General features: G+C 37.5%; 1 protein-coding gene across 1 annotated transcript; it reads left to right on the top strand.

The window, feature by feature from the left end:
- Positions 1–2,926: 2,926 nt before the first annotated feature.
- On the top strand, positions 2,927–9,723 carry SPAM1 (sperm adhesion molecule 1). The gene is made up of 3 exons (XM_060155984.1): positions 2,927–3,883; positions 4,579–4,668; positions 9,106–9,723. The coding sequence occupies exons 1-3, from the start codon at positions 2,927–2,929 to the stop codon at positions 9,721–9,723; spliced, it is 1,665 nt and encodes a 554-aa protein (XP_060011967.1).
- Positions 9,724–13,384: the final 3,661 nt, after the last annotated feature.

The following is a 13,384-nucleotide window of genomic DNA, read 5'->3' as shown; positions in this document are numbered from 1 at the left end:
AAATGTTTCTTTCTGCCTCCTTTCTTTTCTCTCACTTATGTATTAACACATCAGTCTCTCAACTGCCTGTCTACTTGCCTGTAGAAATTAAATTCCTCTAGAGCTCTTACCACTGGGACTCAGACCTGCGATCAATTTCAAGTTCAAGTGAGCCTTCCTGGCCTCCTGTGCTTTTGACTCTGTTCATTGTCTTGGCTCACACAGATAGCAACTGTCTTGCTTTGTATGAAACAGTGATATTTGAGGAGATTATGTTGATAAGCATCAGGTGGCCCAAAGGCTGTAAGAGTTTTTCTTTTCTCCTTAAACTCCGAAGACTTCAAGAAGGTTTTATTCCACAGAATGAGTCTGAAAGACGCAGGTTCTGGCTCTGTCTGTGTCACTGGTTTGTTGTTTTTACGTCAGTTTGGGTGAAAGAGTTACATTATGATACATATAAATATACTGATCTTTCTCTTAAAGATGAAACCGGTTTGAGAAAAGAAAAGAGACCTGTAGAAACTACAATCCTTGTTTTTACCTTTGGTGATGACCACAAGCTTCCTAGGGCTGCTGTAAAAACTTGCCATTAACTTGGTGGCCTAAAACAACAGAAACGTATTATCTCACAGTTCTGAAGCCTAGAAGTTCTAAATCAAGGTGTCAGCAGGGCCGTGTTCCCTCTCGAGACTCTAGAAAATACCTTTCCTTGTCTTTTCCTAGCTTCTGTTGGCTCCTGGCAATCCTTGACATTCCTTGGCCTGTAGCTGCATTATTTCAGTTTCTGTCTCCATAGTCACAAGGACTTCTTCACTGTATCTCTGTGTCCTCTCCTCTTCTTATTTGGGTACCAGTCACTGGATTTAGGACCCAAGCTAAACCCAAGATGATATCATCTTAATATCTTTAACTATTTATATCTTCAAAGACTCTGTTTCCAAATAAGGTCATATTCTGAGGTTTGGGGTAGAAGTGCACTTGGAGGGGGGACACTGAAACCCATTAGAGTACCTATCCTCCTTTAAATGTCATCAGCTTTATTACTTTTTAAATTTTAAATTCACAATTTTCAAGGATAGAAGTGTCCATTCTGTTTTGAAGGTTTCTGTGGGTAGAGATCTTCCCAATAGGCTCATTCTGCCCTGAGGTTTCCTCATATAAAATGATCATGTGGATATCAGGTTTGAATGTTAATTATTTCAATAAGCTTAACCTACTCCTTCCTTGAGATATGGGGACATCTAATCATTTCTTTATTCCATGTACTTGTCCCACTCCCTTCCATGCAGGCATTTGTACTGTTAGTTGGTGGTTGAAAGGAATTAGTTTTTCCTCCCGTGTTACTTTAGGTGAAGATTTTCTAGGTCCTAGGTAAGGAAGTCTATAAGGGCTTAAACTGTGAAAATTTTTAGCTCCTTTACATGTTCTAAACATTGGGGGAAAAAATCCATTGTCTTCAAAGCATGAGACTGTAATGGTTCTTAAGATTTTATTTTATTCTGTCTATGGTGTTCTCTTTAGAGTAATTGCTCTTTCAGCAATGGGAATAAATGGATAATTTGCTACAGTAAGGCCACATGGTCATGGGAAAAGTGGTACAATTCTCATTGTACCCTCATATAGCAGTATGCTACTAATCTAATTAAAATAAATGTTCTAGTTTCCTCCTAGAATCATAGAACATTTAAATATGTTTTCTTGTAGGTAATTTTTGCAACTACCAAATGTTAAATAATACATAGCTTGGGACCTCCCTGGCAATCCAGTGGTTAAGACTTTGCCTTCCACTGCAGGGGGTGTGGGTTCGATCCCTGGTTAGGGAGCTAGGATCCCACATGCCTCCTGGCCAGAAAACCAAAACAGAAAACAGAAGCATTATTGTAATGAATTCACTAAAGATCTTAAAAATGGTCCACATCAAAAAAAAATACGTAGCTTAATTTCTTATCCTTGCCTCAGACTATTTTTATTGTACCACAAAATGCACCATAACGCTTCACATTGTGACCATCAGAATGACAATACAATCTCAATTATCAAAGATTATAAAAGAATAAAGTGCATCTATTGCTTTTATCAAGCTAGGCCAGAACCAATCCTTTTAGTGAAAGATATAAAGTCATAAAATATTTTATTAACTTTAAACATGAGTGTACATTCCTTTGAGATATTATGGAGCACTGTTATAAATAGCACTTCAGCTTACCCCTCAATAGGAGATTTTGTTTGATTCAATAGTTTCAAGCAAACTTTTGACTTATTACCTCTGGCAGAAGTGACTTTTGCTTCCTCCTGTACATGCCTCCCTTAAAAAAGAAAAAAAAGTTGAAACGTCACAGTTCTATGAGAGGTGTTTTCACTTTTTGGCAGACCACTAAAAAGTGGTCTTTCATGAAATAATGAACTTGAGAGGCTCAAGTCGGAATTTATTTTTATTTACCAGTCTTTGGCTAAGGTATTGCTTGGTACGGCACTCTGCACAAGTAGAAAGGCACAAGGAAAACTAGCTGCATTCATTTCTCTGCAGGTTCAATAGTGATTTGGAGAGACGAGACAAAGGTCACCTGTTATAGGATTTGTACCATACATAAGAGAAAATAATTTGATTGATTCAAGCACTGGAGTCCTCCATCTTCAAACACTGAATAAGACTCCCTGCACTTAAAGTTGAGAACTTGGTAAAGCTTATAATCTCTGTTACAGAAATGTAGTGTAACAATATATTCTACATTTCTTTTTTTTTTCCCAGTTATAGATGAAGCAACTTGCAAAACGTTCCTAAAACATGAAGAAGAATATTTAAATGTAAATCATCATTATACCTCTTTAGCCATCAAAGTGGCTTCATTCCACTCTCTCTCTTCTGTGTTTATATCTTGCATCAAATATTAGATAAAGCAAAGTGTGTAGAAGAAATAAGTGCTTTTCATAGTCATTCCTCTTTGTGATGGGAGTACTAAGGCTTCAACATACCTCCTTTGGGAGCTTTGTTGTGTCCAGTGGAGTACCCCAGGCAGTGTTCACCTTCCTTCTGGTTCCATGTTGTTTGACTATGGATTTCACAGCATCTCCTCTTATTGCAAATATGTCTTTCCTTTGGGCCTGGAATGCCCCAACTGACCGTTGTGCTAGAAGATTTGACACGTCTCCAGATCTGAGCTTCTTCCCTTTAGTAGGATACCCCCAAAAAGGTGCGACAGGAAATTTTATTACATTATTTTATGCTGATAGACTTGGCTACTATCCTCACATAGATGAAAGAACAGGCAGAAGTGTGCATGGAGGAATCCCCCAGATGGGATCCTTAAAAGAGCATTTGGACAAAGCTAAAAAAGACATTTCCTATTACATGCCAATCGACAACGTGGGCTTGGCTGTCATTGACTGGGAAGAATGGAGGCCTACCTGGGCTAGAAACTGGAAACCTAAAGACATTTACAGGGATCAGTCTATCGAGTTGGTTCTGCAACAAAATGTACAACTTACTTTCCCAGAGGCTGCCAAGATAGCGAAAGTGGAATTTGAAAAGGCAGCAAAGAGTTTCATGCAGGAGACTTTAAAATTGGGAAAATTACTTCGGCCAAATCACTTATGGGGTTATTATCTTTTTCCTGATTGTTACAATCATAATTATAACCAACCTAGTTACAATGGAAGTTGCCGGGATATAGAGAAAAGAAGAAACGATGCACTCGACTGGTTGTGGAAGGAAAGCACTGCTCTTTTCCCATCCATTTATTTGAATAGCAGGTTAAAATCTTCTCCACAAGCTGCCCTCTTTGTTCGTAATCGTGTCCAGGAAGCCATCCGGATGTCTAAAGTGGCCAGTGCTAAAAGCCCACTTCCAGTTTTTGTGTATGCCCGTCCAGTTTTTACTGATGTGACTTTGCAATTCCTTTCTCAGGTAAGAAAATCAAGGTAAGAAGGCTATGGAATATTGTTCATAAATGGTGTTTAGTGGGACTGAACATAATTTTTGAAGGGAGTGAAATTTAACTTTTAATAACCTTTAGGAATATGCACCCAGGTAGTTCTCCATTATTATATGAATGTAAAATAAGAACATGTTTCTTTTTTTCTTTTTTTTTTTTTTGGCAGTACGTGGGCCTCTCACTCTTGTGGCCAGAGCACAGGCTCCGGACGCGCAGGCTCAGCTGCCATGGCTCACGGGCCCAGCCGCTCCGCGGCATGTGGGATCTTCCCGGACCGGGGCACGAACCTGTGTCCCCTGAATCAACAGGCAGACTCTCAACCACTGGGCCACCAGGGAAGCCCCAAACATGTTTCATTTTTAACGTAATCATATAATATCTTAGCAGTCATGGAGAACTGGGTAGTATAGACAATGTATTATCTCAGTTCCTTTCATTTTTTCTTTTATGGGCCCGGTCTCTTGTCAATAGAAGTAATTAAAATAATAGCAGAAAATTTGTGTTTTTCTTATAGTAGGGCAGTGGTGACATAAAAGATAGAAATAAATAGTGGTGAAATATTTAAATAATTATTGTTGGGTCAGCATTCTTGGCTTTGGTGTTATTGTCCTATGTATAACACTTTCATTTTATTCCTCCCTGTTAACTCTTTCTACACATTTACCAGGGTGACCTTGTGAATACAATTGGTGAGAGCGTTGCTCTAGGTGCCTCTGGAATTATAATGTGGGGAAGTCTCAATTTAAGTCTAACTAGGGTAAGTTGAATTGATAGGAAATAGATGAAATAATTTCTACTTTTAATGTTTTTGAGGATTGTTGTGGGATTGAATAATAAAATAAGCACTATGTTTGGCACAAAGTAGTAGGGGCTCAATTGATAGTGGCTAAGTCAAACTATCTTTCATTCGTGTGGTTGTGTGATAAGGCTGTTTTCTAGTGAGGAAACAGAAATTTGGTGAGATTAATTGAAATTCCCTAGGCTGCGTGGCTAAGAAGTAGCAAAAACAGGACTACAACCTTGGTTTCCTTATGTGGTGTTTGGTGGTTTTTTCTACTATACTGTGCTGTGTCACTTCTCAAAAGAGCTCAACTAGTCAATATGTATTCACTCATTCTTCCATTCACCCAATTACTGTTTATTAAGCACTTTTATTTAGTTAGTCATTTAATGACAGTTTACCATGGAGGCCAACAACTGGGGGCAGGGTGTGGGCAGTTGGGATTTAGTTACTTTTTGAAAATATTACTAAATTGTTCAAAGTTTCTTTAAGGGAGAGGAAAAGGAATCCTTCTTTATTTTCCACAGGTTATATTTAACAGTGTCTATTTTAAGTAAAATTTTAAGTAAAACTTGTTTTGTTAGGAAAAATGTTGGTTTTGTTCTGTATTCACTTTCTGCTAATGCATTTTCTTCAGTTCAAAAAGACTTTAACTATCATGACCTAAACCCTTTTCTCTCTTCCTTTATTTTCATCCTTTTTTAATTCTCCATATGAGGTCTTTATCCTTCACCTCTTCAATCTTCTTGACTCAAAGCATAAGTAAAACTGTCACATGGACACTGCTGAGTTGGAGCTGAACTTTTCCTTCTCTGATGGATGTGGAAATATTAGTGACATAGGTGCCATGGAGAATGTCTAATGAAGCTCTTAGCCCAGATGTCTTATCCTAGGACCTACAGAGAACTTTATACTCTAAGACTTTATACTAGACTTTATACTCTAAGAACAGATCTTTTGACATCTTGTCCTTCAGATAGACTAGCCATATTTTTCCTTCATTTATAAAGGTACTTAACTTTGTGAAATTCTTTTAAGGTAATCTGAGCCCTCCTACCTATTTGGTAGACTCTGTTGTATCTGGTTTGATCAACAGTAAAGAGAACTAATAAAAAAATATAAGTTCAGGGAAAGGTATATGTCCCTTTTGCAAAATCTTCTATACGGCAGAAAGTTATTTAAGAATTATAATTCTTAAATATAAGAGTATTCCTAGTTTTTATTAGTTGTTTTCTCAAACCTACAAACTCCTTTCTCAAGGATCCTGTTAATTCTACGATAGAACAATTTATAAATTCCCCATACTATTTCCTTTTTTTAAAATTTTCAGAATTGAGAACTCTACCCTTACTCTGATGAGGAATGAATCAGGCATTCTCCAATTAGTAGGATGGCATGGCATACTACTTGTCACATTTTTTTTTAATTGCACTTTAATCTTAGATTCATGTACTTCTACCATGACTCTCAAATCACTTTCAGTATTATTCATACAGGGACAGTCCTTCAACTTTAATGTGATGATTTTCTACTTATTGACACTGCCTTGAAATTGTTCCCTGTGGACTCTGTTCTATATATTTCTGCTACCTTTCCCAATTTATGATGATTTTGAATGTTAATTCTGTCATTACTTCCCCTTTTTTCTATGTCATTTGAAATCAATAGAATCATGGATTACTTGTGTTTCCTGATTCACTGACAACTAGAGACAATGGTAATTGCAGTTTACTTGCGATGACTGAATTGATTTAAAACAATTGTTATCAAATGTAGGCAAAACATTTCCGTCCTTCCATCTTATTAGATCAAATGGCGTGACAGAGCCAGTTTCTACTGGTCCCAGCTCATGAGACCTGATTGTTAAATATTCAGAAATTTTGTGAACTGTTGAACACAGCCATTATTAAAAATTAAATTATAAAACTCAGAATAAAATTAAGTATGGTAAAAACAGAAAGTATTGATAACAAATACTTAAAATGTATCAATTATTTACTTTATTTTACTATTATCCATACTTTTGAGGTTATTTACACCTACTGTATCTGTCTAAGTGGAAATGGTATTGTGTAATGGTGTGCTACTTCACACCATACTACCATAATGGTGGGGTAATTGGTCTCCAATTCTGCACTCAGGGATGCCAGGTTGGTAGCTTAAAATTGGCCATGGTAGGAGTATTTACACCATGGGTATTGACAAATGCTATAAACTAGGCTTTATCTCTTAGAGAAACAGTTTTAGATCCTTCCAAATATTGCATCTTGTATAGGCTTATGATGGTCAAAACATTCTCATCCCTTTACTCCTCTTCCTGTCTAGTTCTTGTCTCTGTAGACAATTCCAATGTCATCTGATCTTGGTATAAATTCTCATATATCCCTGGCACCGGTGTTAAAGTTGGAGGGATAGAAACAATATAAAACAATAAAAATATTCGATGTGATAAATTCTATGCAGAAAATTAAAATAGAGAGCTGTAAGAAAGTAGACTGGAAAGGTGTCTGAGAAGGCTCTTGTCTAATTAAAGCTGTGATCTGAATAACAACATGGAGTCAACCACGTTAAAAATGAGAGGAAAGAACATTCTGGGCAGAGGGAACAGTAAGTGCAATTTGAAATGAACCTGCCACCCCTGTGAAACAATTAGTATATCTGAGGCCGAGTGGGTAAGGGAGAGTTGTACAAGAGCAAGGAGAGGTTACATTCCATCAGGCTGTATACAAGTTGAGAGAAGTTGAATTGTATAATAAACACCATGTAAAGCTATTGGAGGGTTAAGAAGAGGTTTTCTATTGGTACCATAAAAATTACAACAAACAGTGGTTTAAACAGCAGAAAATTATTATCTTACAGTTCGGTAGTTCAGAAGTCCCATATGGATCTTAATGCTGTAAAATCAAGATGTCGGCAGGGTTGCATTCCTTTCTACAGAAAGACCCTCATTTGCTCATTTGGGTTGTTGGCAGAATTCATTTCCTTGTGTTTATAGCATCAAGATCTCTATTTTCTGACTGGCTGTGGCTAAGGCGATTTCCAGCTTCAGGAGGTCACCGCATTCTTTCCCTTTTGGCCTTCTCCTCTATCTTCAAAGCCAGCAATGCCGGGTTGAGTCTCCCTTAGCTTTGAATTTGTCTTCCTTCTTCCAGCTCATTTTAAAAATCCAAGCTACATTTTTAAGGACTTGTGATTGAGCCCATCCAGATAATTCAGGATAACCTCCCCATCTCAAGATCCATACCCTTAATCATATCTGGAAAGTCCCTTTTGCCATGTAAAGTAACACAGTCACAGGTTCCGTGGGACTGAGGTAGGGACATCCTTGGAAGGCCCTTGTTCTGCCTACCACCGATGACACCGCCTCAAGGAAGGCAACAGGAAGTAGATCCAAGTGGAAGCTGTGAGGTTCCTCAACTTGCCTGCCCACCCGCCCACCACTTCCTTTGATCTTTTACTGAAGGACTAGCACGGCCAACTCACTCCATGGGACTGCTGATCATGAAAGCAAGCAACTACCTTCTACGTTCTGAAAAGGACGGAGTCCCAGTTTTAGAAAGTATCAGTTTCAAGATGAATCATTTTAGTTACTCATCACTCATACTCTGCCAAATAAGTATATCTGTAAAAGAGCTGTCATAATTCGCCCATACTTGAATTATACATTAACATTTAATATATACTCGGTTGAACCCGTTTAGTTGTTTTGAGCTAGCAATTTAGAAACCACTCTTTCCAATGCCTAAACTTGTCTGACAAATGTGATACTTATTACATTTATTTGTACTTTATATAATTTATACATTGAGGGCTAACCAATGATATGGGGCCCTGTGTTAGCCCTTTTATGTACTTTCTATCTTGTCATCTTCACAACAACCCTATGAAGTAGGTGCTATAATTACCCTTATTGTATGATGATGAAGCTGAAACACTGCCAGATGAATTAACTTGTCCAAGGTCTCCCAGATAGGAAACTAAGACTTAGAACGCTTAAGAGATTCCCAAGCTCACAGAGCTAGCCATTAATGGAACTGTGACTCCAATCCGGACAGATGGACTCCAGAGCCCATGCTCTAATTCCTCCACCCGCACTGTACCATTCTGCCCCTTCCACCCCCATTAGTTTATGAATTATTGAGGAAGACCGAGGCTAGAGTATACTAAACCTCAACTGGTCAATTATTTAGTGACATGAAATGGCATGTGAAACTTACAAATGTTACAAAAAACTGTTGGAATAGTCTTGCTTGTTCAAGTAAAAAAAGATAAAACATTTCCTGCTCTTACTGGTTCTCGGTTTTGTGTGTGTGTGTGTGTGTGTGCTTCCTTAGAAATTGCTTAATGTAGTGAATTAATTCACATATGAACCAACTTGGATGTTAATAATCTGATCTTCATATAATTTTACAGGAATCTTGCATGAACCTAGACAATTACATGAAGACTACACTGAATCCTTACGTAATCAATGTCACCTTAGCAGCCAAAATGTGTAGCCAAGCACTTTGCCAAGAGCAAGGAGTGTGTACAAGGAAATACTGGAATTCAAGCAACTATCTTCACCTGAACCCACAGAATTTTGCTATTCAAACTGGGAAAGGTGGAAAATACACAGTGCATGGGAAACCCACACTCAAAGACCTGCAACAATTTTCCAAAAAATTTTACTGCAGTTGTTATGCCAACATCCACTGTAAGAAGAGAGTTGATATAAGAAACATTCATATTATTAATGTATGTATTGCTGAAGATGTTTGCATAGATGGCTTTCTAAACTTTGAACCCAGGAATCATTCTTCTCGCTGGAAAGAGATATCTTCTACCACTCTCAGCAATATATCATTCTCTACACCAACGGTCACAGTATCTCCATGTGTTCCTGGGAAAGATCTCCGTGGGTGCCTCAAAGTCACCTGTTCAGTGGAAGCCCTCTTCAACAACACCCAAGGGGGCTGTCATAGTGTTAACTGGAAAAACACTTCCAGTCAGTTACATATTCAAAACAAGAAAAATGAAACAACCTATTAAAGTACAAATTCAGTGCTTATTAAGCTTCCTGTCTACATTCTTTGTGTTTTTATATTTTTTACATTTTATTTTTAAATTAATTAATTATTTTTTGGCTGTGTTGGGTCTTCGTTGCTGCGCACGGGCTTTCTCTAGTTGCGGCGAGTGGGGGCTACCCTTCGTTGAGGTGCGCAGGCTTCTTATTGCGGTGGCTTCCCTTGTTGCAGAGCATGGGCTCTAGGCGCACGGGCTTCAGTAGTTGTGGCACGTGGGCTCAGTAGTTGTGGCGCACAGGCCCAGTTGCTTTGCGCCACGTGGGATCTTCCTGGACCAGGGCTTGAACTCGTGTTCCGTAAATTGGCAGGCAGACTCCCAACCCCTGCACCACCAGGGAAGTCCCTTACATTTTTATATTTAATAGTTTCACTAGCTTATTTTTTTTAGGCAAGTGATGATACCTATATATTTAAAGTTTTATATTTGAAATGTGAATCAAAACTCATGGCCAAGATAGTATTTTAATTTTTTGAGCAAAGATTGCTCTTCCATGATCAAATTGAACTTGGAATTATTATTGACTGGTAAACAAGGAATTGTGACCAATGCCTTTAATTTTCAAAATCATAGTGAGGGCAGTGTTATTACTAAATCCATTGATACTACATTTCACTTTTGAAATTCAAAGTAAACTCTTGATAAATAAGATAGCATAGAATTTGTTTTGTAAGATGATATCCAATTTTGTATTTTCTAATTCCCATGTGTATAGCAGATATTTCACAAACTGTGGATGTGTATATACTAAGAGGTACCTATTATATTCTTGGTTCTACCAAAGACTGATTGTAAGGCCTATAATACTTAGAGGCCTAGTGTTCTTCTGATAAAAGTGAAGATTTGAATAATGCCAATTTATTGTGAATGAATGTCTTTATAAGTAGTTTTTAATATGTAATAATAAAAGTGTCAAGAAAATATTAAATGCAATATCTTTTAAAATGTAATATTCTAAGCATACTAGTCTGTCTCAAGCATGTAACTATGGCTTTTAGCTATTTCATCTTGATAATTTTTTCAAGTTGTGTTTTATAAAAAGGTAACCTTTAAAAAGTGATTAACCAAAAAAAAAAAAGTGATTAACCCATCAACTTTTGTACATGATTTAATATGTCTTCAGAATTCATATATGAAAATTCTAATTTTCTTTTCATTCTTGATTGTCAAATTTGACAGTCTTGTGTACCTAAAAATCCTTATTTTATCTAAGCATTCACATCCTTCATATAGCATTTATTGAGTGTTTATTCTTTGCCAGACTCAATATTGTGTCACAGATTCAAGGTGAAGCAGCACGCTTCTTGCCATCAGTGAGTTTGTTGCATATTTGAAGAAGACAGACATCGAAAGTGGAAACTTACAACATAATGTGTGAGAAGTGCTATAATATGGTTCAGTATGCTCTGGCATACAGACAAGAATCTGAGGGTGTCAGAGAAGGATTCCAAAGATGTCAAGAAAGAGATGATGTGTCTATTGCCTTGAAGGCTGAATAGCAGTTAGCTCACATGGAGACACGAGACAAAAGGAACTTCGGTAGGACAGAACACTGAGTGTGGTTTTAGAATGGTATTCAGTAGATGATGGCCAAATGATGTACTGAAGCCTTTTGTAAACCATACTAAGAAGTTTGGACTTTACAAGGAAGATGCTCCCAAACTTGCTGACCTGATCCATTTTTTTTCCCAGGCACATATATCACAGCATGATATATTTCTCTATTTTTACTTCCCATCACCTTCTTATAATGTAAACATCATAAGGACAGGTGTTTGGTCTGTTTCTCTTGCTGCTGTATCCACAGTTTAATGAATAGCATTTGAGACTTAGTAGGTGCCCACTAAATATTTGCTGAACAAATAAAAGCCAGTGGGGAACCACTAAAGAATTTTAAGTGTGGAAGTTGTCATGACCACTTGGATCCTCTCAAACTAATGCTACCCTTTTCCTCAGCTCTGCCCTTTTCCTTAGCTCTGCCCTTCATTCTCTGCTCCAATTATGATTCTACTGTCAAAGCCGTGTTTTCATAAGTAAGCCACAAAATGAGCCAATTTGGTAATGATCTGGGAAGGATGCTACATATGGACTAGTTTCCTTAGTATACATAAATGGCTGTCAGGTGATTGGGAGTTGGAAAGAATGGAGACAGCAGGTGAATTGGAAAAGGCATGGATTTTGGAGTTGGACAGTTATAAGGGGAACTTCCAACATTTACTAGCTATATGAGCCTGAGAAAGGTAACTTGGTTCAGCTTCTATTCTAATAAAATGGCGATAATTGTATCTTTTAGGGTTCTTGAGAGGATTGACTCATATAATACATGGAAGGAGTTAGCCTTAGAAATAACACAGTAAATGTCTGTGGGAAAGGGATGGATATGTTTTGACTGGGTATGGAAGATGCCTGTATTACTGTTGTTGGATGGAAAGTCAAAACAGTAGACATCTGTCATGGCAGACTTGGCCATGAACCCCGTAAGAAAAGAGGCCACTAAATAGAAAAAGAGACTTGGCAGGAATATTTTGTGTAATACACAACTTTGTATATGGTTAAGTTTGCAGGGGCAAAGTTGTGTTTCCATTTAGATCAAGTATTTTTGCCAGGGATCATGCTTGAATCTGAAATACAAAGAGACTAGTACAGTATCCCTGCTCTTCATGAACTTGCACACTGATGGGCAGCTAGGTATGTAAACAGAAGCTGTCCATAGACGCAGCATATACATAAAGTATAAAAACTGAAGCACTGTAAGAACACAGGTTCATCTAACTAACAGAGTACTAAAGGAATTGAGTAATTTAGTTTCAAAAGATATGAAACTAGTTTGTTAGATGCAGATGGCTTCTCTAAACTCTCAAGTATACAAAACCTGTCTCCCTCCCAGAAGAGGGCTCAGTTCCAAAGTTATTAGAGAGAATATATGCTTTTATTTTTGAAAGTGAATTTGAATGGAGAATAGATATAAAATAGGCCATTGGATTTATTGTATAGATATGTTCAATATTGTGGGAAGTAAACAGACATTCACTAAGAGATGCTGAAAAATGATTTAAGGACATTTGCTAAGTAGTAATGAAGACATGAGAAGTGGTGTTAAAAAAAAGCTCTTGGCAGTGAACTTTGGATAAATATATCCATTTAGGAAAATTAACTGTTGGATTCTTAATCTATGCAAACATTATGCAAACACAAAAATGACTAACAGGAAAATGACAGCCCACAGGAATATATAGGACAAAATGAAAAGCAGAAGGCACGAAAAGAGAAATCTTTCCAAAATGCTGACCTTTATTTGGTAAAGTAGTAGTAATTTAAAAAATTTACTTCTCAAGTTTTTTAATAAATTGGTTGCTGTCAAGTTAATTGATCTTTAGAAGGTGTCTAACCTACTATTGAGGAAGAGGACAGTTAGGCACATACTACTGTTGTGTGACTAGATATTGGAGGACTGTGAGGGTATTTACTTGCCATGTGACTTCACGCTGCAATGTTAGAGCGATTTCTGGCCTGTATTCTTCCCATCCCGCTTCCAGATAACCTTAGGAAACACACAACCACGTGCTTGGGATCCTAGACATGGCACAATTCCTGGCACAGAATAGGTGCTCAAGAAAGAGTTGAAAAA

Source organism: Lagenorhynchus albirostris, chromosome 8, assembly GCF_949774975.1.
Source record: "Lagenorhynchus albirostris chromosome 8, mLagAlb1.1, whole genome shotgun sequence".
In the NCBI taxonomy this organism is placed as follows: Eukaryota; Metazoa; Chordata; class Mammalia; order Artiodactyla; family Delphinidae; genus Lagenorhynchus; species Lagenorhynchus albirostris.
The sequence above is the reverse complement of the archived record's forward strand: the minus strand, read 5'-3'. Positions and strand labels throughout refer to the sequence as shown.